Source organism: Vanessa atalanta, chromosome 23, assembly GCF_905147765.1.
Source record: "Vanessa atalanta chromosome 23, ilVanAtal1.2, whole genome shotgun sequence".
Taxonomy (NCBI): Eukaryota; Metazoa; Arthropoda; class Insecta; order Lepidoptera; family Nymphalidae; genus Vanessa; species Vanessa atalanta.
In genome coordinates, this window is record NC_061893.1 from 2,811,033 (window position 1) to 2,837,190 (window position 26,158).

The following is a 26,158-nucleotide window of genomic DNA, read 5'->3' on the forward strand; positions in this document are numbered from 1 at the left end:
GGGCGTGACGTAAAACTAGAAACGACGTCATTGGTCAACATCCAACAGTGTTTTGTTATTGAATGTTACGTTCCGTTTCACCAATGTTTGGTCAGCATACAATAATGAATTCAAAATTCTTAACATAAAAAAGGGTAAATGTTTTATAAAGACACAGAATGTAGATTATTATTCAAAAAATGGTATAATTTTTATTTATGCACAATAATAAGGCTACTTTGTGCTTTAAATGCGTAAAACTGTATGCCGATTGCCATGAAGTCTACTACGGATCAGACATAAAACATAACGTCACCCATTCATACATTTACAAATGTCAGATACTTGAAAGGGCGAGGAGGCCGATTTCGCGATATCGCGTTAAAATTGTATAAAAAAAAATAGTAACCATAATAATGTTATCAGTGATGCTCGGAGTCATGGCGTACACCCGCCAAATCCGCCCAGTACTTTTAATATAACGTTACATATACAATCCTTCTGTATGAGCGATATTGTTTTTACTTCGTTTTCGGGATGTTGAAGTTCAAAAAAATGGGTTCGGATAAAGTGCCGTTGTTACTTGTGACCGCTAACGTCGGATCTATATTCGAGGACGTGAGTATTGTTTCATTAAATCACGTAATTGTCAAGGCAGCGTTACGTTCGGAAGTCACAATAATTGCCTACCTACATAATTTTAATTAAAATGTTGCGCATGTCAACTGTTCTAATTTTGAAACAAGTGTTTTACATGTCAATGCACGCTGATTGCAATTTGTCACGCTTGCTTGATGGAATTATTTTTTAAATGGTTCATATTGCCTGTTCTATTTTTATACAAGCTTATGTTATTTAACTGGTCTTAGAGGAAACATAATAATTATTTCAACGTAAAATGTTACAAAATTTCGAAGGACCTATCAATAAATATTCTTTAAAACAATAGTTATATTTATTTACTTATTTGAAATTATGTTAACATTGAAAAATATATCTATTAAAAGCAATATATATGTACAGGCATTATTATTTTATGCTCGACATAAATATACTTTTATATCCTACAGTCCGTCTAAGCCTTATCACCAGCCAATCAGGATTATTGTTATGAGCATCACATAAACAGGAAAATGTTAATAATTGGTAGAATAACAAAAATAAAAAACAATTTTTTTATGCTTCTAATCAATTAAATATATTTCCTTATGCAGAACACCTGTGGCATTTAATTTTTTTCAATTTGTGTTAAAACATAACATAACATAATAAGCATTAAAAAATAATATGTTTATGTCAGCTATAAGACCTACATGAGATGAGAATGTATTTAAAGTAAAATAAAAAAATTTATAAATGAATTTTTGAATGCATGTATACTAATTTACTTTGCATTTTATTAACCCAATATTTAACCCGATGATATTTGTTTAAAAATAAAAAAAATATACTATCAAACGAGTAGTATCAATCCAGATGATGTTGATCCAATGACCAGCACGTTGACTTTGACTTCCTTCTGTTATGGTATTATTGATATATCAGTTATATATGTATTCATCGCTTTGTCTTTATTAGCACATATATTTTATTTAATATTATTCTGTTTCTCTCTAACTTCTTGTCCAGATTTCAAAGCATACCCTGTAATGCCGATGTAAGAGCCGAGATGGCCCAGTGGCTAGAACGCGTGCATCTTAACCGAAGATTTCGGGTTCAAACCCAGGCAGGCACCACTGAAATTTCATGTGCTTAATTTGTGTTTATAATTCATCTCGTGCTCGGCGGTGAAGGAAAACATCGTGAGGAAACCTGCATGTGTCTAATTTCAACGAAATTCTGCCACATGTGTATTCCGCCAACCCGCATTGGAGCAGCGTGGGGGAATATGCTCCAAACCTTCTCCTCAAAGGGAGAGGAGGCCTTTATCCCAGCAGTGGGACATTTACGGGCTGCTAATACTAATGCCTGTAATGCATCTAAGGGATATATGAAATTGTCATTGTACATACATCTATTTATAAAAGGTATATTATAAAAAATTCAATCAGATGAATTATCAAATAGTCTTTGCTTATAAAAATATAAAAAAAGCAACAAGGCTTCCCTATAAAATTAGTATGATGTATACATACATTTAATGTTACATTATATATATGAGAGAATTTGATTTATTTTACAAATATCACCTTCAAATTTAATTATTTGTTTCATTAGATAACAATGATGCATTAAGTCTTTAGTTTTAATTTGTGATAGATATGTCGTTTGTAATTGAGATATTATCATTATATTTGTGTAACACTTTACATGTAATATAAATATACAACTGTATGCAGACTTAATAGCCGAGTGATTTTGTCATTTGCCATACAAAACTTTGTCTTCTTTACTTATATTTGAATAACTAAGTTATGAAATACAAATTAATAAGTATGATAAAGTTGAAAAGAGTTTAATTATAAAAAAATTAAATTGGAATACATATTGAAATTTGTCTGTATGGTTATCACTGCCATGTTGTTCCATTTTTAAAAATTAATTATGATGAATAAAAAGATGACATATTCAAATATGACTTGCCTTTTTTATCCTAAAGATTAGAAAGAGAGAGAAATATATTTACTACTGTTATATTGAAATGCCAAATTTATATATAATTAGTGGAACTCTAAACAGTTCAGTAAAGATATTTCTTCAAGTCCTTCTCTGTTTGCGATTGAAAACAATTAAGTTTTATTATGGGTGGGTAGCTATTGAGAAGCTTTAGAGTTACCAATAAAAAAAATATTGAAATAAAAATAGGAAAAAAATATTGTAATCTTTAAATTCGGAACTGAAAAAGGCCATAGCTGGCTAACTATCATCGCACACCTTTTACGACTATCGAGATTGGGGTTTTCGTTACGTAATTTGAAAGTGCAGTAAGAAAGAAATTTGTACAATTTTAATCTTAAGGGATGCACTAAACTTCTCTCTAAAGTACATTAGATTTTACACTTTTAATAATATTATCATAAATAAATATTGTCGTATACGTTTTTGGGCGTAAACAAATGAGTTGAGGAAGAAATGTATTTATATATTTTTTTTTATATTAAGCCATGAAGGCTTTTCCGCGGTTGAAAGGACTGGGTTATATACCTATTATGTAATCGGTTGTCTTAATATTTTCATTATGCTTAGGAAAATGATACATTCATTTTCCTAAACATAATGATAAACGAAGCAGATCCTATTTTTTTTATTTATATAATATCTATGCAAAGGTTTCCAGAGAAAACCGAAAATATTTTTCGGTGGATATTTTTGTAAATATGTTTTTATAACAGTGTTATGTACAATCCATATAATGATGCCAGCCTTATAAAAAAAGAAAACTTGATATTAAATGTAAAGGTAGAGCCGTACATGAGCCACTGCTGGGCTAAAGCCTCTTCGCCTCTCCAGAAGAAGGTCTGGAAAGGTTATTTCACTAGGCTGGTTCAAATATTGAAACGAATAAAACTTATTATATGTTTACAAAAAATACATGAATTTCAGCTTAATCAGCAGCGTAGCGTACTAAAGCTTCTATATTTTTTTTCAGCCATTTGTTATGCTCCCAATATGGACATCGGAGTTCCTTCAAGCAGTTTCCCGCATGGACCCAAAGTTTATAGCGCTTCATTTACAAGAAGTCGGCGGTAAAGCATACGAGAAGTCGATGCAATATGTCCAAGATTTTGTCCAAAGACTCTGTGACTGTCCAGAACTACGACTCTACGACAAGATCAGGATATTCTTAGATGAAGATTTTAGCTCTCCAGAAAAATTTACGGTATTTATATTTTTATGATCTGGTCTAATTAATAAGAAGACTTTTGTTTTGTTATGCCTATTTGTAAAAACTACTTAACCAATATAGATAGAACTTGCAACAGAAGATGTAATGCGTTTCGGAGAAGATTTTAGTATAAAATATTATTATATAAGTTATAACTACTTTTGAAAAGGGATATGACAAGCAAAACTTATTCGTTTTTCCTTTGGTGGATACCGGGTTATATATTTAAAGGATATAGTATAAAAAAACATAAGTATTTTTAATAATGATTTTAATGAAGCCGTTGTGTTAATCATCACAATTATTATTTATGTGTTTTCCATGGTAGAGAATGACAAAATATAACGAAAATTAATTGAAAAAAAAAAACAAAACGAAATGTTGCTTAAATTAGACAACTATACTATATAACAGGTAAGATTTCATTCATTGAAGTAGTGCAGGGTTGTATAGACATGACGATGTCCTGAACGATTTCAGTCACGACGGCTGAATGAGACCAGCCAACTTTGCAGGACATATTATAATACACAAGTTTGTTCGCAAACGCTGATGCAGTCTCCCACTCTTATAATCCGATGGGACGGCAAATCTACGAACGGAAACGGTTCAGGCGCAGAAGCTGTCACGTGCTTTCCAAAGCACGAGTGTGTACACACTTCGAAATTACAGACGTTAAATATGACTGAAATTTATTCGATACAAAAATCTGAATGTCAACAGCCCGACGTAGGCTTTGAACTAGGACCTTATGTGAGCCATTCGACTAACGAGGCAGTCAATTTGTTAAATCAAAAAGATAGAAATATAGTTCGTCACTAAAAATGTCAACATAAAGAGATTTCAAGATGCGAATGGAAGTACAAAGAGGTTTTAATCGTCGTCTCAAAGACATTTGAGTACTCTCAAGCTTTAAACGATCTCGAAAATATTAAAGTGGAAAGCTTTAGTCGCATTTTTCTTTGAGTTTATTGCACCACAGGCTATATCTGTGTATTTCTTTAAGTTTTTTATGGCTTCGTACATGTATATAATTACATACTATAATTATTAAATATAACAATGGGGCTTATATAGAACCTATTTACTAATATATAATATTCCTAACACTGTTCCAACATTTGAAATACATCTCGCTGGGAATATTTTTTTTAAAGTACGTCATAGACAGACAGAGATTGTCTTAACGGCATCTTCAAATTTGTGTTAAAATATTTGATAGTTTTCATATCACGTCCGTTTGAGCGGAAGTATCGAGAAATCCATAAAAAAAATCGTTATAAGCAATCGTACAGCGAGCATAACGCAACAGGCGGAGCAGTTTAGAATACTAATTTGTATTATCTAAAATCATAGATCACACACACATATACTATGCGAATAATTATATTAAATACAGTAATCGTAATATGTTAACACACAAAAGAGGAATATCATATGACTATATCCAACGTCATAGGGGATTTTAGTGGGCGGAAAACATACATATGAAATACTTGCAGTATAATATCTTACAATATTATTGGATTACATACTATTATATTTATTATATAACTGGATAGCTACTTGGCGGTCCTTGGTCCAGCCTACAGAACACTTGGATGTCAAGTCTTAATCACTGGTCAAGATTACGTACTTGCGTGTATTTTTCATACATTAAAGTATTTAAAACAGACTGGGACGGATAAAAATATAATTAGGCGAATAATGCTTGGAAATTAATTTAATCAAGTTTAAAAAAATGTCACATTAGCTCGAAAAATAAGGCTATCTTTGCATATATTCCCAAGAAGCTGAAAATTCACGTGAACGTCGGTGACGTTTTGACTAAATTTTCAATTATAATGATGAAATTGTGAAAAAGCCACATCGATCCCATATTTGCAAAAAATGTTTACGCAAATACAAACTTCGCAAAAAAGGGAGTTGTGCATTTGTAGCGAAACGGTTAGTTTTATGATATTTGTATCCTTGCTCAGACAAAAATAGGCCTCAAACTTTTTCCTTATTGATTTGAAAACAAAATTGTGTTTACAGTGAATTAATACAAATTATACTAAAAAACATATAAGATTTATAATTGATGGTTAATTTCAGTATAACTGCCTACATCTTTATGAAAATATAAAAAAAAATAATCCTTCGAAGACTTTTAATGAATACTTAGGATGTTAAAAAAATATATGGCCTACTTAACATATTATTTCTTAGAATTACTTTAATAATTATTACTACTGAGTATTCATATATTCGTATGGAAGTTTTTGTAACGTTACTACATATACATAAAACGAATTCATGCCAAGTTTGTCTGAATGTTTGAATTTGATAAACTCAAGATCTTGTGCACGGATTTTTACGCGGCTTTCACTGATGGACAGAGGCATTAATGAGGAAGGTTTAGAAGTAGATATAGTTTATTAAGGTTATCTTTATATTGGCTGATATGTGACGATGATTACTGAAGATCGGAAAAATCATTCTGACGGGACCTTTACTAGTGTGCGCCTTGACCAATTGAGTTATATGTTAAATACGTATGTGTTTACGAAATAAATTAATGACTTATATTTTCTGCGCGTGAGAAGTCGGGGCGACTGTCTTGTAAAATAAAATGTCGCTTCAGAAGTTATACAGGTTACTCATAAATTGTTGAACGTCACACTATGAGCATAAAAAATACAGATAAAAAAATCCATAATGAAAAAAAAAATCTAATTCATTAATGTATGTTTAATATAAAAAAAAATTAACTATAAAAGTATGATTTATAATAATGTAGACTATATAGATCAATATCCGAGAATTTTGACTTAATTCCGAGATAATATTAATTAAACAATTGCTTTCGTGACGTTACAGTTACAAAAAAATGCAACGGTAAATTTTCATACAATTAGCCGGACTTGAGGTATCTATTTTATTGTTATATCTATGTGGTTTGAATTTTAAATCATCGTTTGTACTTAAGTTATGCAAGACGGAACATCGCTCACGAGCGTTGTCATGTCGAAATATTTTTCTCATTTTATATCAAAATTAAAAAGAAAACGCAAATCGATCTTTAGGAACATTAACGCAGATTTGGTGTTATGTCGAGAAAATTTAGTGAAAATATATTAAATTTAAAGAAATAACCGACTTCAACGTGTGTAGTCTGATAAGTGAATACGAGCCCATAGAAAAAAATCATCCCGTATGTTTTCACCCTCTAAGGTAGATTTATTTTTTTCAAATTTAAATAGGTCCAAACCGGTATACTATATACTCAGTGAAACAAAACAATATCGTTCCAAATCGGTTCATAAATGGAACGCTGTTCTGGCGTAACAAATATAAATAAAAATATAACGGAATTTGGAACCCATTCTTTTTTTGAAAATGGTTAAAATGTACTGGTACTACCTGGTACGATGAGAAATTATTAGAGAAGATTCTATTTTGTATAATGACTTTTACTTAGCATTAATATCTACAATTTAAAATTAAATTAATTGTATAAATTTTTGATATAATCTAATGAAAATTAAAATCATTCATTTCAATTGTAATATTAATAAGGAAAAAAAATGGCTTGAAAATAAATATACTTTATTTAAGTTGGCTCCTAAAATAACTTGAATATCAATCTACCACCGTTTCGGAATGTTGATACTCAGAAGAAACGGCAATAAACACAGTAGTTTCTTACTCTCTTTTACGCCTTTTTCAATTAATAACAATTTGCTTGTAATAATCATATACAATTATATTTATGTATTATGTATGGACATCAACAAATGTTAACTCCAAGCTCATCATTTATATAATCCTGTACAAAATAATTTGTTATGTGTTTACTTTTTACACAAGTTTTAAATTTAGCTATAGGCATATGTTAAGTTGTGCGTATGTGCGTATGTTAAGTTCACGTGTAAGAGAAACTTCTAGAAGAAATGTCGCCCTCGAATTTGGCATTGAGATATTAAACTATACAAGGTCCACTTGAAAATCTAAAATTAACAAAGAAATAAATGTAACAAAACCTTGACGTCACAGAAGTGATATTCTATTTTTGTGAACGTCTCATATTTTAACCTTAAATAAGTAGAGGTTCTCAAATTCGAATTTGAAACTCATAGAAATGCCATTTTAAAAATGGAACTTGTCAAAAAGAAAACAAATGAATCCAAATCATGACGTGACAAGTGACGTCGAATACGACGGTGAACATATAAAATACCGTGCTACACTTGAAACGTCTAATATTCTAAGAAAATATGGAAAACAACTTTTAAATGGAATTACAGGAATGATGTATTTAGAGGATATTGTATGTAGGTATTAATTGTTAATATATCCGTAATATTACGTGTTCAATGGAATGTGGAATGGAATGCGGGTCGAAGGACCAAATAAATCCAATATGGCCGAATGACGTAAAACTATTGAACTAACTCACCTTTAAAGGTATTGTGCTAATTTTAATAGCACCTTCGTAAACAATATCGAGCAATTGTTCTATTGTGGAATCTTCTTTATCCCGTTGGGAATAAAGTTTATTTTTCAATAACATGATACACAATGATACATGTGATGTACGTACGTGTTTTAGAATGGCATAATTTATTTGTTGAACCATAATGTACAAATTTGTGATGTAACGACATGGGTGTTGTATTAGTATTTTTAAAACTATAGTATTATAAATAACCACAACTAAATAAGGCCTACGTGGTAACATTCTCGCGAACAGACTTCGAAGTATTCCTTTGAGAAGAAATGGGATCGCTTCGCCAAAATTATAGTAATAATAATTTTATTCCAACAGTAATGAGCTTGTCATTGAGTAATATGTGTAAGTACTGACAGAATATATCAGTCAACATTTTTAATGGCATAGGTCGGCGGACGAGCCACTTGATGGTAAGTGGTCACCACTGCCGATGGGCAATGGCGCTGTAAGAAATATTAACTATTCTTTACATCGCCAATCCGGCACCAACCTAGGGAACTAAAATGTTATGTCCATTATGCCCGTAGGTACACAACATTACTGACTACTGTTGTTTGGCAGTAGAATATCTGACAAGTGGGTGGTACCTAGACGGCTTTGTGGAAGCCCTACCGCCAAGTATACATGTGGATAATTATCTAAAAGACCAAGTATTTAATTAAAGTAATTAAAAAAAAACTTATTATTTGTCTAAGTCGAGCGAGTCACCAGCAATCAAAAATTTAGTATACATATAGTAGGGGAATTTAAAGTGGTCTAAAAAGTATATGGCAAACGTATAGTACTTTATGAAAAGTATATTTTTGATAGACTTATATAGGCAAGTTCAAACCCAGCACGCAATGCTTATTTGGATGTACCAATTGTGTTTATAATGAATCTCGAGCCCAGTTTTGAAAGAAAAACATCCCGTGGAAATCTGTTTGCGCTGGTTGAAAATCTGCAACATGTAACCGACTCACCATTGGATTCAATCAAATCAAATAAAATTATACTTTATTCAAGTAGGCTTTTACAAGTACTTTTGAATCAGTATGTAGAACATAGTATGTATGTAGATTCTACGGAGAAGAACCGACATGAAACTTAGTAGTTACTCTTTGCCAATAATAGAAATACAAAGTTACGTCAGTCAAATACTATTAAAGTTATATAAAACATCTTTCCTGAACATCAACAAGTACTAGCTACACGATTTTTTATCATCATCTAGTGTTGAATAGTATGCTTTACTTGATTCTATGAATTGGCATAATCAAAAATAAAATTTCTCAATAGGAAAATCTTTGGTCGAGCAGAGAATAAATTTTCTCTGATTACTTTTAGACTCAGAGGTATCCGTTCTCTTCAGTTTTGTTTTTATAACCATCTCGTTTCAGCACAAATTCTTCTAAGAATGTAGGGTATACATAAAACTTTAGAGCTCATTTTCCAAAAGTACAATTTTGGAGCTGTAGTGTTTCTTCCTTTCCACGGACGATATTTGTATGATATAGCGATAAGAGGACAAGTTTTACTAAAATAAATGTCCATTTCTGTCAAACTATTTCATCTTATTGTTCAATATAAGAAAATAATAACACGTGAGATATTGTTTGCGTGTGTGCAATGAATCAATACATAGAAACGATATCAAGAAAAATAATGAGCTTATACAGAATAATGACATCATTGTCTGATTCCGTATTTTGTTTGGACGTAGTATACAAATTCCATAAAATACTAAATATTTAGACAGGAACAGCGTTCCAAATCATAGTATGATGGTTATTATTTTGAAGAGGTTAAATTAGGTTTTTATCCTAAAAATGGTCACAATATACAAATTAGATAGATAGATATAACTCTCATATGAAATAGAAAGGAAGCAGTTGTTCTAAAAGTGGATTGCAATTAGAATCATAATAATACCTTTTTACTTCGACAAACATTTAATGTTGCGCTCTAATAAAACAATCGGTAATGATCCTATACTATATTAGTTAGATTCACATTTTTCTTAGTTTCTTTCGGTTCTTTTCAGGTATTTCCGAACCGGTGCTAGTCTTTTCATACAATACTAACATTAGTAGTTTGTTTGGTTGAACGCGCTTATCTCAGGAACTACTGGTCCGATTTGAAATATTCTTGCTTTTGAGTGCTTTTGTTACGTATGTGCGCTACGTAAATGGTTAAAATTTAAAGTTAATAGTAAAAAATCAGTAGATCGGTAGAATCTTTTATATAGCCGAGTGAAGTCGGGATAAGGAGGTAGTATTTAATAATGGATATTGATTTGAATTGATTGTCTATCACAGCAGCGGCGACGAAGGCAAGAAAATTATTCCGATATTTATATTAATCGGGCTTTATATTTTTTACTTTAAAAACGATATTTTTTTGTCCAGTTTACTATATTTTTTAGAAGAACATATTTCAATTAATCAAGTTTTATTTTTAAAGCAATTAATATCAGTTTACTGTCTATTGATTTCTTGAATTCGTTTTGTCATAACGAGAGTTTGGGAGTATTTTTAGAAAAGTACCTTGAAAGCGAGTTTGTTCCGGGACGTAAGGTCACGGTATAGTCGGTATATACTGTGGTCCTACTAATTTAATATCCGGGTAACGGTGAAACTTGATCTAATGTTGATACCACTTGTGTAACGGCTTTTCTTTTATAATAAAAGCAATAAAAACTTGTGCTTAAAGCGGTTAATAACTTAATAGGAACAATAGGTTAACGCGGCGCTAAGTCAGGGATTAAGCTGATATCATATCTGATCAATAACCTGATATTAGTTTATGGGTAGGCTCTCAATCTTTACACGAGCGCATATTAGAAAAATTGTGACGCAAGTAATTTTGTCGTTCGAATTACAAATAGTTTTATGTGACGGGATGCGGTTATAAAAAGCAAATGTTTTGTTTACGATGAACCCAAAATAGTTTCTTGTTTAAAAAAGGTTTTTTTGTTTTTTTTTTTTTTCATGTAGCTTGATTTATCAGGCATTTTAGTTAAAAATGTTCTATTGACGAATTTTCTAGAATACATTAATTTAATTTGAACTGATTTGTATATCGAAAAGTCAAAAACATTTTGTTCTAAGATTTAATCTTTTGTGGAGCTTTGAAGCCTATGCAATAATCCTGCATTAAACCGGTTGCTAGATATAGGTATATGTCAGATTTTCATCCGAATCATGTAGGTTTTCCCAGGATATTTTCCTTTATCGGTAGGGTGTGGGTTTTCTTACGATGTTTTCCATCGCCGATAGGGTGTAGGTTTTCTCATGTTTTTTCCTTCACCGGCGAGGTCATACATACATGTGGCAGTTTTTTTATTCAACACATGTAGGTTTTCTGATGGTGCTTACCCAAATTTGAAAACGTAATTTCCAATTTAGATTTCCATGTTCCAATAATGGGTCGTCTCGGATATCAGTGACATTATTTTTCTCATAATAATATAAATATAGCAAGTTTCAAAAATCTTGACATATTTACAAAAGCTAATATTTTATTTCACACATCCAACTTGTACGTGAACTTTGGCATACACTTGGTTCGCGGTTAGTGGTTAGGTACGTCAGCAAAAGAAACAAGAATGTTTTTATAATGACACATTTTTGACTACGGTTTTCTAATTGCGGTGACATCTTTTGAATACTTTTTTTTTAATTGAAGTGTGACATCTTTTGTCACGAAGAGAGTATTTCAAGGTTGAATTTAAAGCGAATAGTTTGTGTTTCAAAAAGGTTTTACATCGTGTGAAATATAACACGCGATTTTTTTTTTAATTTACCCATTTTTATTATTTTCGTAGAAACTAATAAGAATAATATGTATCAATATTTTCAATTGCCCCGAATAATAATTATATTTGTTAGTTATTTTGTTACCCGAATTATCTGGTTGTACGCCAATTTTTTTGTTTCTTATTACTAAAATTAGGTACTTCGTGGTATAACCAATTTTATAGTTTTAACCTTAGGAGGTGGACCTCCTAAGGTAAAAACGAATAGGGAATAGGGATTACTATAAGCGTCGTTGTCTCATTTGATTTTGTCTCATATATTAGAAAGTTACGCGTAATCATATTAAAAATAAACTATAATCATATATCAACCTCTAGAAGTTAAAAAGTAAATTGTAAATTATGTTTTTCCAAAATAAACATGCTCGTCGTTCCTCTCGGACCTGAGAAGGAATAAAAGCATTCCGAATCAGTGATAGAGATTTGACAATCGTTAAGAAAGTGTAATGCTTCTATGTTGAATAAAGATAATGGAATTAATTATTGGAATATAAATTATATATATCTTTACCGTTTTATTAAAAAAAAAAACATCCTTCGAAAACACGTTTCTTCCGTAGGAAGTTTATATACTCTGAAATGTAAGCAACGTTCTGTTGAAAACAGGAACCATACATTTAAACAACATTTATATAAAGGCTAGAGTTAATAGTCGAAGCTTAATTTAGTTGCATATGATTTGGTACATAATATTACTCATAAAAGTACTTCTGAATCGTCATGTTATACTGTTGAATTTAATGGTAAGCTACCACCAAGTGAAAATCACTGTGGGATCTTATTATAGAAACGAATCAGCTTACCCCTCCTCCTCGTGTCTATACAATGATTGCCTATTTACTATATGCGACCACTAAGTGAGAATATTTATATTAAATTTTGTATTTATTTATTTTAGGCTTTAGGCAACTTGTACTTCGCGCATTCCACTCTGACAGATCTCAAGATGTGGGACTTCGAGCTGAAGTCTTACGTCGATGTGGTGGGGAAGGAGGTGAATAGTGGGAACATTGAGAAGGTTACGACGAAGGAAAAGGCAAAGTTTCCTCAACATTTCTTTCCCGAAGTAAGTTCTTTACAGTTTAACCAGCACTTGAATAAATAAATAGCTTTGCCATGAAAGACCTTAGCTATAACACCAAATTGAAAAGTACCTACTATTATAAAAAATATACGTTTATTTTGACGTAACGTATTCTAAATTCAAATAAAATAAAACAAAGAAATACAATTAATATTTGAGTTATTTTTTTTAGTGCAAGTGGTCTCGGAAAGGATTCCTCAGGACGCGATGGTCTATCCGTGGTACAGCGATCGAGTTCGTTAATATACATCTTTTTCACGATGCGTCGAATCTGTTGGCTATGGAGCCTTTTCCTTCGGTGAGTAAAAACTATTTGGTTGCATTTTTTAGTATCTTTCTCGTTATATATGTATCTGCATGTCCTATGCTCGCGTGTTTCCATGTGATTTGCAAGTTCTGTTATATTATGTACTACTTACATAGATTAATATATTCTGATAACGCTTCACGTGTAAACTACGTTTGTTATGCTCAAATAATTTATTAACAGTTTCCAAGTATATTAAATAATATTTTAAACTTATTTAGGTACTAATCCGTCTATATTAAATCACTGACAAAGCCCCTCCGCGATATTATTATCGGCGTGCATTAGTATGAGTGAGTGTGCTCAGGCTTACAAGATGTCATATTAACAATGTATACGAAACGATTTTTAAAATCATTCCAACCTCATTGAAACTGTTATTAACGAAGGTCTTAGTCTCAAACTTCCAAAGATCTGACAATAGCTTAAGAGCCTCAATTAGTTGTTATTGTTTCAAAAACCGTTTTGTAAAAATGGTCAATCGACATTAATTGACGTCTCTTAGTAAAGCTGTGTGCGTGAGACGACTAAGAGTAGAGACAGAAAAAACAATACTAATTAGATTATATTTATTAAGTTTATTTTATTTAAATATATTTTAAATACTTTCGTGAATGAATAGATATTTAAACAATGTTGATTACTACTATATATTTTACTATATTAATACTGGGATAATTGAAGTGATAACTTCTTATGGTAAGTCGCTTCGTTACGTAACGCGTTACGGCGCCAGTCTGTCTGGCTTCCCTTTCTCTTGCGCATATGGCAGCGGTAAGCAGGCAATAATGATACTAATAATGTACAAACGACATTCGTAACTACGAATAAATATATTCTATAACCAATAAAAGATTTTATTAATAAATAATATTTCCTTACATTATCATATTAATATACATAAACTTTAAGTAATAACCAGTGGCGTAGCTATCGTAGGGCCAGGTGGTGCAGTGCACCAGGGCCCCTGAGGGCCCTCTAACCTAAGCTACGAAAAGAGCTTTGAATAGAGATGAAGTATGGATTTAACTTACTAATGATATGTTCAACTCACTGTATCCTGTATCCCATTCTTATTACTATCTATGATTTTGAATGCCAATATACGTTAAAGAGGGGGCGAGGGCCCGATTCTTTTTCTATGCACCGGGGCCCTTACCCACCTAGCTACGCCACTGGTAATAACCTAAGTTTTTCTTAAGTTAAACAATTTCAATATTAGGTAAATAGTTCAACTTAGATTAGTTTAAATTATCACGTGTCTTCCGTCCCGAGACTCACATTACGCTTTTTTTATAATGTTAATCATTTTTATCATCGTATTTAATTAAGTATTATATGAATTAATGTATAAGTAATAAATACTTTGTCAGGTATATTGTCGAAGTCGAAGACGTGCGTTACGACACACTCTCCGTCATTTACACTCAGATGTGAACGCCGCACCATACTTTATATTCGGAGACTTCAATTTTAGGACGGATACAGGAGCTGTAGTTAAGGTACGTACTTATTATATAGGTTTTATTTTTGATTTGGTCTTGTAAATGGTTACTCTGCTATACCCGGTTACTGTTTTTAACGAATCGTTATTGTAACAGTGACTGAAAAAAAAATGATTTACGAGTAACGAACTGTTTTAAGCTTTTACCAAGACTGTTTAGGTAGGCCAAATAATCAATGCTTTGCAATACTGGGCGCTAAAATATTACGTTCCATTTACCTATACCGGTGGAAGATTTTTGACTATCAATAAGCAAGTGTAAACACTTCTATATTGAATAAAGATTTTTGACTTTGACTTGACTTTGACTATAGTCACACTGGCTCACCCATCAGATCGGAACACAAACAATAGTAAGTTTTGCGGTAGTATACCTGAGCGGTATATGGCTAGAATTAATTAAAAGTAATCCCTTGTATAAAATTGTTATCGCAGAAAGTAACAGAAGAACTGGCATCATGTCGACTACAAAACGGTGCCAACGTCGACTCGTCCAAACTGCAATACCGATCCAAGTCCGACGATCGCATAGTACTTACTGTTGGCAAGAAGGAGTTCGCCCATGTCGACCATCAGAAGATATTCAGGGAACCTTGGGTAAGTTGAAGAAATAACCAAAAACTATGTGCCTTGATCCGATCATAGAATGATTACAAATAAATTTGATGACTATTTAAGATCTAGATAATATCGCGTTAATTCAATGTCGAAGTTGGTTACGAGTCTACTCTTCTAGTTGGAATAAATTGTACCCTTCTTAGGTCTAGTGGCTTGATATAATGCCGCAGATTCTGAGGTTTTGGATTCAAACCCTAGATCGGGCCGAAGTAGTTGGCTGGTTGGACGATATCATCATCATCCCATGCCCAATTTCGTACACTACACTATAGTACACTTTTTGGAAAAAGAACAATTTGAAAAAAATATAACACAAGTCCCCTGTACTGAATTTTGACTTGTAAAGATGCGAAGAAACACTAGGTACAGCTTCAGTAGGAACTCATTTCCCATCTCACGTGAATCGTTGAAAACTGATTTACGTTCATACGGTTGATTCGTGTGTGCGACTACGATTACGTGCATGAATGTCGTGGAGAGCCATTTGAGTGTGGTCAATTTAGTTAAAACTCAGTCAAATCTTCTCCACAGAATGACAGATTTTGACAAATACGTACTATATATAATAAATGAAGTCGTCTTAAATTCTAAATTTTCTTAATTGCCATTTCTTTCAGTTACAAAAATTCGATCGCGAGCTGGAATCACTTCGATCTCATTTGTTCGAATTTCCCGTAAAATTCCCCCCTACTTACCCCTTCGAAGAGGACGTGCATCTCCCCACACACTATATGAAAACCAGGTAAGTTATTCACGGCCAGCCCGACTTTACTCAAGTAGGCCTTTGTAGCATATTTAAATCATAATTTTCCGAGAAATCACCGGTTCTAGCATACAGACCTAAAAGAAAATTATATGCATTATTTACAAAAAAAATAAATAATGCTTCTAGTCTCACTCGAGAATAGTCAAAACGAACAAACATATTAAATCAAATCATTAAATACAGAAGCATTAAACTTACTTTATCGGCAAAGAAAATACCCTGACCCGAAAAGAACCGGCGAAAGAAACTCCAGGAGTTTCTTTCTTTTTTGTCAGCTCGTGACTAGGGTTGTTAGATTGACGTGTATGTGTGTCTCGCGCAGGTGCCCCGCGTGGTGCGACCGCGTGCTGCTGTCGCAGTCGGCGCGCCTGCTGCTGCAGCCCGACGCCAGGCACAGCTCCAGGTACGCGGACTTTGGCCCGATGAGATTTCCTCTAATTCGCTCCATATTCCTACTTCACAGCTACTGATAAATTATATTTTTTTTAATCATCTTTCCTTCCCTCAAAAGCGACCAAATTTCTTTGAAAAAAAAAACACATTTGGTCGAAAAGTTATATAAATGTTCTCGACTCATAGGAAGTCAGTGGCTGACTCGGATAGCGGCAGCGGTCGGATATCGTCGTCCGACAGCAGCCCGGCTCGCTCCGGCTCGCCGGCGCGACAGAACAGTCAGGTAGCCTTGCCGGATTTACAAAAATTATTTACTTACAAACAGAATATTTCGATTATAGTTATATTCATTTTAATATCAAATTAACGATCGTTACTTTTATACACATATTCCACGATACACAAAAACGTTTATGTAAACAATTTATTCAAATAAACAGGTAAAAATTAGAACTAAAGTTCGCTGCAACGATAAATATTCATGATGACATCTTCTCAGCTATTAAAACATCATCATATATATCATAGGGAATAGTTTTCTCGTGACCACGAAAAGAACGACGAAACGAAAAGTTGTAAGCACCGAGAATGTCATGGCACTTACGACGTTTCAATTTCGTGATGCAAGGAACATATCAAACACATTTGTGACTGGTGGGGCATCGATGATATCGAAAGCGGCCTTGCAATGCCAGCGTCCCGGGCAAACGTAATCGCCTCGCTCGGGAGTCCGCTCGCCAGACTGACTAATAAAATGACCAGAACAAACAGATGAGTCCCGGCAAGACGCTGGAGAAGAAGAGCAGCGCGTCGGAGCTGGAGGTGCTGGGCGTGCCCGCCGTGGTCGGCCGCAAGAGCATCGCCGACCCCACCGCGCTGCAGCACGCCATCAACGCGCGGTGAGACCCCGCCCCACCCCACCCCACACTACACTAGCTCTCCCTAAAGGACTAGCTAAAGGACTTTGCTGGTCAAATTCAAAACATTTTTGAACCAAGTAGCCTCATAGAAGCACCTATAAGATGGCGATTCAACCATCTTATAGTACTGAATTACACGTAAAGCTTGACCGACAAGTCTTGAGATTGTGATCACCGTGACCTTAATGTGCTAAAGGAGTCATCATAGTTTTAACATTATGAACTCAGTCATTATTTTAAATAGTTTCATCGTGATAAACATATTATTACGTCACAATCTTTGCCTTGATTTAAAAAAAGAAGTACTATTTTTAAAAGGAGCAATTTTACAGGTTGAAAGGGACTTATTTCGCAAATAAAAAACAGTAAGTCATGGAACGATTGTGATAAAAGTGTCCCGTAATTGATCCAATGTACTTCAGCGACGAAAGTACTGATTAGTACTAATTTACTAGAATAACCATTTCCCGTTAGTCACGTGACTCGTAGTTATTGTTTCACTGTTATGTCTGCAAGAAGTTGATAATGTTCTTTTTTTTTTAATTTCTAACAAAGGAATTTGAAATCCATAAAAATTATTATATTTATTTTTAGGTAGCTTTTTTTTTTTGTATAATGTAAATTTGTCAAACAAAACTGTGATGAGTCAGTCAATATACATAACGACATATTTAAATCATCATCGATCATTTCATCACCATTCGTTTATCCCATTCACTGGGGTCAGCACAATTTGTAAACTGTAAACCCTTATTTTCTTTGTAATTGCTTTTAATGGGTTGCTACCCCATACGGGTGTTTGGAACGCTTACGTGCTCGATTGATGGAATGCGCTTAACACAAAATCCCCTAAAAAAAAACAAGATAAGTTGAGGCCCGTAAAGTATCAAAAGTTTTCAATTGAACCACTTTGACCTTGGAGTTAAGTAGTTAAGTAGTAGTACGTTTCTCAAACTTGTAGCACCAAGTCGTATCGTCTCCACTGGAGACACGAGGAATAGTTCATTTTTCGTCCAGAGAATCGGAATTGTGATTCACTGTTTTAATATTGATTTGTATACTCATTTAAATCCTTGATATTAAAAGTAAATTTAGTATCAAAGAGTGAATCGCAATTGTTATTTCCGGACAATAATAAGCACTCCAGTTTCCGTACAAGGTGTATGATTACATATTTACCGGAATGTTGATGTCGTATTGTGTTTTGTAATTCATTGTATTCAATATATAAACAAGATATAAAACGTTCTTTCCATTTTGAACCATGTTATAAGCAGTTAAGTTTAAAAGTCGCGCGAAGGATGTTTTTTAAAATGGGTGTGCGTGTATATGCTGTGATGAATTAATTCTTAGATCATGATTAATTGATTTTTAGCTGGGTTTAGGCCCTTTTGCAGAGAAATTTAAAATTTATTATTTCTTAATAGTATAAATTAAACTTACTGTTAAAAAATAAAAAAATCGCGTGCTATAATATCCTTTAAATTAGAAAATCCATTATTTAATATAAGTAATTTATTTAAAAGCCCCACTACTGGGCTAAGGCAACCTCTTCTTTTTAAGAGAAGGTAAAATATAAAATTATTCTAAATGATTAACAGCAATCATAAAAATCAATTTCAGAGTATCGGATTCTGATGTTTCTCCTGGTCGTCGTAAGTTAGTGAGGAACCAATCAGAAGGTTCGCCTAAATCCGGCGAAACATCCGCTGAACTCAGACGACTAGTAGATGCGCCCACCCGTCGTAGAAGCGAATACGGCGTGATAGGAGACGCAGCCTGCATGGGTGACCATAAGGTAAGCCATACACCAACTTTAACATACCCCCACCAAAACGATTTATCTTTAATAAAACACTGCATGTAGAAAAACTTTATAATTCCTACCACTGTCTCAAACTCACCCAATTTGAACTTAAAACTCATTTGCAGTAGATTAATTCCGCTACTATTTCGGTAGTCATTGAATACTTTTTAAACTAATATTGTGCTGTATATGCGAGCTTAACGTAATTTTTTAAATATCGAAGCTAGTCACACGATCTTCCAGGAATATATAGTTAATTTTAAGATTAAACTCACATTCTACCAATTGAAAATGTTCTCTCCACAGCCGATTTATCTCCGCGTGATGCTGCAAAGCGATCGAGGTATCGTACAGTGTTGTGAGAGTATGTCTTGTGCCTTGTGCGCTTGCGCAGCTAGAATGACCCCAACGCAGAGAATTCCCCGCCTACCTACAGATCCCGATTTGTACACTAAAAAATTAAAAAATATTGAATATTCTACGAGCCATCCCGACAAACTACTATCCGACGACCAAAGGCTCAAACGCACCCGAACCGGCTCCCTGAACGAAAAGACATCTGGAATACCATTCGTCGAAATCACTAGCGCTGACTATTCCAGCTGCGATGGCATTTTCGTTAACGATATCGATACAACACTACTGAGTCCCACCAAATTTCTCGACCCGTACACACCAGAGAGTGTAGAATCTCACACACCGAACGCGGACACGTCGAACGGTTCCGATGATTTGACGGAAATAATCGATATCGTGGGACCGAATATCGATATCAAATCGAATAAATTGACGAGGGACAGAAGCGTATCGCCGTCCCAATTGAAATCCAGGCTGGACATGCTATTGAGTGGGAATGACGAGAAAGAGAAGGGCAGGATGTGTGACGAAGGTGTTCCCGAGCTGCAAAGGCTGAATAGTCGCGAGTCTTGCAAGTCGGATGGTAGTAAAAAGTGCGGGCTCTGCTGTTTCGCCTTGAAATGTTACGGGTTCTGTAGGCGGAGGGCGCGGACGGTGACCTGTGACTGTAGTGGCTTGAAATGTTGCACCTCATGACGCATTGACGAACACCCACACGTCGTACGCTTTCGTTGGAATTTATGTCAATTTTTTGACAGATCGAAATTTGAATTTGACATTACATTACACAGACCAATAAAAACATTTATAATTCGAAATCAAAGTTAAATTTTGGACGATACAAATTTAAATTTCGATTGTTGTTTTTTTTTTTTTTTTTCGATTAACGAAGGCCGTTTTTGCTGAAATTGTATTTTGATGTAGCACTTAATTAGTTACCTTTATTGTTACAAGTGGTAGTGTACCATTTTTATTTTATTTGACGCTTACTTAAAAGTATGAAGTTCCGAAGCATGATTGTTTACAATAGTATTAATTATATTATGAAGCATGCATTATGTTGCAATATTAGATTTGAGTAATAAGTATGTTAGATTTATCGTTGACTCCTATTTAGAATATAACGACAGCGCGGCTGTTAATAACTTAATTAACCAATTATTAATAATAGCAACGTACATAATAGTTGTAAGTTCAGCTGTGCTATTTAAAATGAAACTTTTTATACCAAAAGTGCAAGTTTTATACCAAATGGTCTATTAATCTAGTCTAGTTCTGCTCAAGTGGTTCTTATATATAATAGTTTGACATGTCTGATCGTTTCTAACACATGATGTGCGATAAGGACAGTTGTACATACGTTTCACCAAATATATATTCAATGCAAAAATTAAGGGATATTCATATAATACATCGTAATAAAAAAAATTATGGTTAGCTGGAAAGGTTAGTCCTTACCAAGAATATGATTAGAAGTTTAAATACAAAATATTATTTAATTCATTCATTCATTCATTCAAATCATAAAAGTAAACAGTTTCGAATGTAGATTCTACTGAGAAAAACCGGCAAAACACTAGAAAAACTCAATAGTTGATTCCACTAATTTATGTGTATGTTAATTAAAATGGCGCAAGGAGTACATGAGACAACTCATGATACACGGGATGTCTAATACAGTGTGTTGTTTTTTATGTCATTTTTCTGAAACAAAAAAAAAATTCTAGAAATCTTTTACGGTACACATTTGATACAATTAAATATTGAACCAGCATGGCTTCGAAATGATTCTACAGAGACCGTTAATAAAATATCACAGTTTTTTCGATAGAATCGTATTGACGAGTATTCTATGAATAACCTTTAACAATGTTTTCAATATGGTTTATTATTTTAGAATTGATTCCAAATATACTTCTATACTACAAATATTTTAAAATAAAAATTCGTGAGGTGTGATAAGGATCGTGGCACACCCAGTTGGAACGAAGTTGCTTTCGATATATATTGTGCATTCAAAGTTTGAGAATATGTGAATGACAAAAAAAATGTTATTAGAAAAAAAATATATATACAATAGAAACAGGTTACGAATTACGATTTCTGTCAGTTCACTCTACTGTTAAAATGAAAGAACTTCGTTTCAAAAATAGGATAAAATTATATATATATATATATAATTAAATGAATAAACCAAATTATAACTTTTTAATCTTGACGCTTTTTTAACACTAAGACTCCGTCTTATTTATACTTTCGATTGTGTTGATTTAGTAATGAATTCTATATTATTAGGCAGCTTGTGAAAACTGTTTTATAAATGAATACTTTACGAAGCAACGAGTTCCTGTTTTAATTTCTAAGTCGACATTATCGAAATGATACGATTGTGTGTAATGAAATCTTGTCACGTGGTGCTTTACAATTGAAAATAAACATTCCCCACTGAACGTTTAATTTTTTTTTTTAAATGTTTATATTATATACGACCTTTTTTGACTATTTAACAATTTATTAAAAAACAAATAGGATTTTATCGCCTAGAACGTTTTCATCACAATCAGTTCAGTAATGAAAATGTTGTAACTCTTAGTTTCAATAATAAATGATAGTGAGTCATCTCTTGTACGGCTCTGAAATTACTTGGTGGTAGGGCTTAGTACAAGTCCGTCTGAGTAGGTACCATCCGCGCATCTGATATTCTACCGCCAAGTAGCAATATGTATTGTTGTGTTTTGGTTTAAAGGGTGAGCTTGTAACTTCAGGCAAAAGTGACATAACGTCTTAGTCCAAGGTTGGTGGCGTATATTTCGTCCAACACCAATGCCCAACGCTTAAACTTATATCGTATAAAGACGACTTGGCCGCATCGCTGATAATACGCAACCTGTACATAACTTACATTATATATATACTGCCTGTTGTAACGTTATGTTTATTATATAAAATTAAAGTGATAATAATAAGTAAACATTGAAAATTATATAAACAAACAAACATTGAAAACTAAAAATATTTTCATGAAAACAAATTTTTGGGACAAACATTGTAACTGTTTTGCGTCGCGATAAATCAGTTGACTCAGTAAGATATTAATCACACATTGATATTAGTATGGATAAGATGAGTCCTCTTGTTTCGAAAACGACATAAGAGGAATTTTATTAAAATCAAGTTATTATCTGTACAATTCCGTGTGTGCATTGTTTATGCGTGTGTTTGTGTGCATGCGTACATATGTGTTGTGCGTGTGTGGGGGGAGTGCGTACGTGTTTACGTCTGAGTATGTGTATCATTATCAAATTACCATCTGGACAGTAATATCCTTTGCTGGTTCTTAAACTACAGAAAAAAAAGCAGAAAATTGTCCCCCTACTCACGTGCCGTGACGTCACCGCTGTCGGTTATTTGACGATGCAGATTAGTTGACGTTTATATATACTGCTCATATCCTCAAAGTCGTGCCTATAAAGTTACCCATAGTATATTTATTTTATTATTATATTGAAATTATACCCAACAACAAAAATATAATTTCAAATATGGAACGAACGAGAACTTTTTTATTTTATTATTTATGTATCAAGTAAATTCTGATCTCATCATCATCAACATCAAAAATATGTCTTACGATGGAAAACTTACAAGTTCAAAGTTATTTGTTGAATGAATATTGTAAAAAAAATTATAAAAGTGAGAAAATGTTTATTAACAAATACTATTTTTTTTTTAAACTGCAGCGTGGCAACACCATTAGATTCCAAAAATAAATATATTCGATTTCACCATTTAATACAAATAAATTATAATAAGGTACATAGAGATCATCATAGTTATCATATTGCAAAGAAATATAGTACCTATGATGAATAGAGTAAGGTTTATTTTTATGTCGTTATTTGTCGTAGTTATTGCTTATTGTTTTTAGTTGATTTTTAGTTAATTTCAGATACCACTGTAGTACCCGCACCTGTGACGCTTTGCTTGTAAGTATCTTGTTTTAGTTACGTGGGCTTCTGTTGCAGGCTTTATTTATGTTAGTTTTAATTTCCCATTAAATATATACATCTATGAATAATAAAGATAAATTATTTTTATATTAATATGACAATTGGATATTCAATAATATAAACACAGATTCCAAACAAACTTAGGGCATAGAGTACGACCTCTCACTCAACACTACTGCTACCAAGCTTATGCTAGTTTGAAGAGTTCGTGTAAACAGTCACAAGCGACATTTTAATTGCCAAAGTAATTATTAGTAATTAAAGTAATTGCCAAGTGTAGCATTCATTGTGTAAGGGATAATAGAAATTTATCTCAGTCATCTCCCTTGTGTCTGTTACGACCTTTCTATAAAGTGATAGATTTGGAATCATACTAACAGATCAGTGTTACTTGATCTTTGTATAAAGTAATCAAACTGAAATCTTAACAGATCTTTGACAGTACTTTGACAGATCATCAATTACCTCCACACCTGATAAATTAACTCCATTAACGAATATATAGTCGAAGCATTAGCCCGTCACTATATTGCGTGGACACATACGGTCTCACTTATAAACGATGTTTTCTCCCTTTCTGTCATCACTGATTTGACATTTGAAAGAGGAAGACGATATTGTTAACAAATACCCCCAATCAAGTCGAATAGGATTTGATATAGCCAGTAGTTCTCTATCTGTGCACTATAAAATATGTACAAAACACAGTCCGGACACGCCTTTATTATAATTATATGAACGTAAAATTTCTGACGTATATTACAAAGTGTAACTTAAATTTTCCAGGTAATTTCCGTCACGAGTATCATTCTGAATCGTCTCCTAAACATGTTACGACGGACGAATCGGAACCCGAGCTGGAGTCGCCCGGAACACGCTACATACAGTTCAATACAGCACCGTACATATTCAAGGAAACTGATATATAAGTGATGAGTACCCACTTATGTGTTTTATGTAATTAACGTACACACAAGCAACGTACGAAAAAATTTAAAATTTAAATTAACATGGTTATATTTATTACTACAAGTATTTAAAAGGGGGTATTTACCATTTATTTGGTGGATCTCGATAATAGCTCCACCAAATAAAAATAAGAAACATGAGAAATATCCCGTTTTAAATACTTGTAGTAATATCTTAATTAGTTTTAACGCTCGGTTACCGTATTCTAGAAACGATTGGTTTTGCTTTTGGATAAAAGAAATATCATTAAATTCTATTATTCGTAAGCAAAACGAGTGGTTATTTATAGAAACCGGGCTTAATTATATAATACCAAAATCACGTTTGACAAATATTTATTTTAGTTGGCATATTGCATTATGTCCGCCATATTGGATTTAATAAAATGTTTCATTACCTATGACACACACTTAGCTGTCAAAGTATGATTAAGAACTACACGACAATAGGTGGACATACATCTTCCCTCCCTTTCACATCATTTCAATAAATGTAATGTATATTAAATGATAATTTACTAATAATAATAGTTCACTACTGCGTATCCAATTCAAATCAGTTATAGTTATAATAAAATAATATATGATAAACTAGGCGATACTTAGATGAGCTTAGAAAGCTTAGATGAGCCAAACTAAAACGCGTGTATCTGAGCCAATGTTCGCGAAAATCAAGGCAGGCAACACTGACTATGCCTTTTACATCAAAATAAAGTTACACTTCTATCTTAGGAGTTATGTATAAGAAGGATAACATCCTTCAAGGCGATATATAGGCGGCATACAAAATGGGAAACTAACTGACCGCGAAGATGTTGCCGTAGCTTTATAGATGATATTGCTTTGAACACTATTTTGCTTCTTATATATTTCGCTTTCGTAACATGACATGATAATAAAAAATTAAAACATTTCTTAGGAAACTGTTGCAGTTTTCTCTGAATTTTTAACGCATTATATTATTAATAAATTTACTTTTATAATAATAATAATTTATTAAATATAATGAGGCCATTTACTTAGAAGTCTGTAAATATTTTCACTAGTCACCAGTCGTGCTCTTCTGTAAGAACAAACTCGGAACTCATCGAACAACGTGAAATGACAAAAAGTAACATGCGACGTTTACATTGATTATAATTTAATTTAAATGACGCAATAAGACCGTTGTTCATGTTAATATCACGAATGAGATAAGAAGTGAGTTCTTGCAGAATAATCCGCTGTCTAGTAACTTAATTAGAAATCAATTAAAACTTCTAGTCTTAGAATTATTGATACTCTCGTTTATAAAAAGTTCTGTCTTGTCTAAAATATTTATTAAAACG

General features: G+C 33.0%; 1 protein-coding gene across 4 annotated transcripts; it reads left to right on the plus strand.

Annotated features, from left to right (window-relative positions):
• The first annotated feature begins 306 nt into the window (after positions 1-306).
• Positions 307-25,785, plus strand: LOC125073021 (inositol polyphosphate-5-phosphatase A). 4 transcript variants are annotated; one of them, XM_047683693.1, is made up of 14 exons: positions 307-597; positions 3,569-3,799; positions 12,995-13,162; positions 13,353-13,478; positions 14,861-14,989; positions 15,427-15,588; positions 16,227-16,351; positions 16,698-16,778; positions 16,955-17,051; positions 17,531-17,667; positions 19,312-19,486; positions 19,802-19,838; positions 23,802-23,838; positions 24,649-24,778. In XM_047683693.1, exons 1-14 carry the CDS (start codon positions 517-519, stop codon positions 24,650-24,652), a joined length of 1,590 nt encoding a protein of 529 aa, XP_047539649.1. In that variant the 5' UTR covers positions 307-516; the 3' UTR covers positions 24,653-24,778. The 4 variants fall into 4 exon arrangements, with proteins under 4 accessions (XP_047539649.1, XP_047539648.1, XP_047539646.1 ...); XM_047683692.1 differs by lacking the exon at positions 23,802-23,838 and having other exon boundaries at positions 24,649-25,785; XM_047683690.1 differs by lacking the exons at positions 23,802-23,838; positions 24,649-24,778 and having other exon boundaries at positions 19,802-22,302.
• The last annotated feature ends 373 nt before the right edge of the window (positions 25,786-26,158 follow it).

What these genes read in the sequence shown, in the direction of transcription:
- LOC125073021 (XM_047683690.1), top strand. Translation starts at nt 517, where the DNA reads ATGTTGAAGTTCAAAAAAATGGGTTCGGATAAAGTGCCGTTGTTACTT. An exon ending in GCTCTCCAGAAAAATTTACG is followed by an intron (nt 3,800 to 12,994) that starts GTATTTATATTT and finishes TATTTATTTTAG; the next exon opens with GCTTTAGGCAACTTGTACTT. An exon ending in AGATATTCAGGGAACCTTGG is followed by an intron (nt 15,589 to 16,226) that starts GTAAGTTGAAGA and finishes CATTTCTTTCAG; the next exon opens with TTACAAAAATTCGATCGCGA.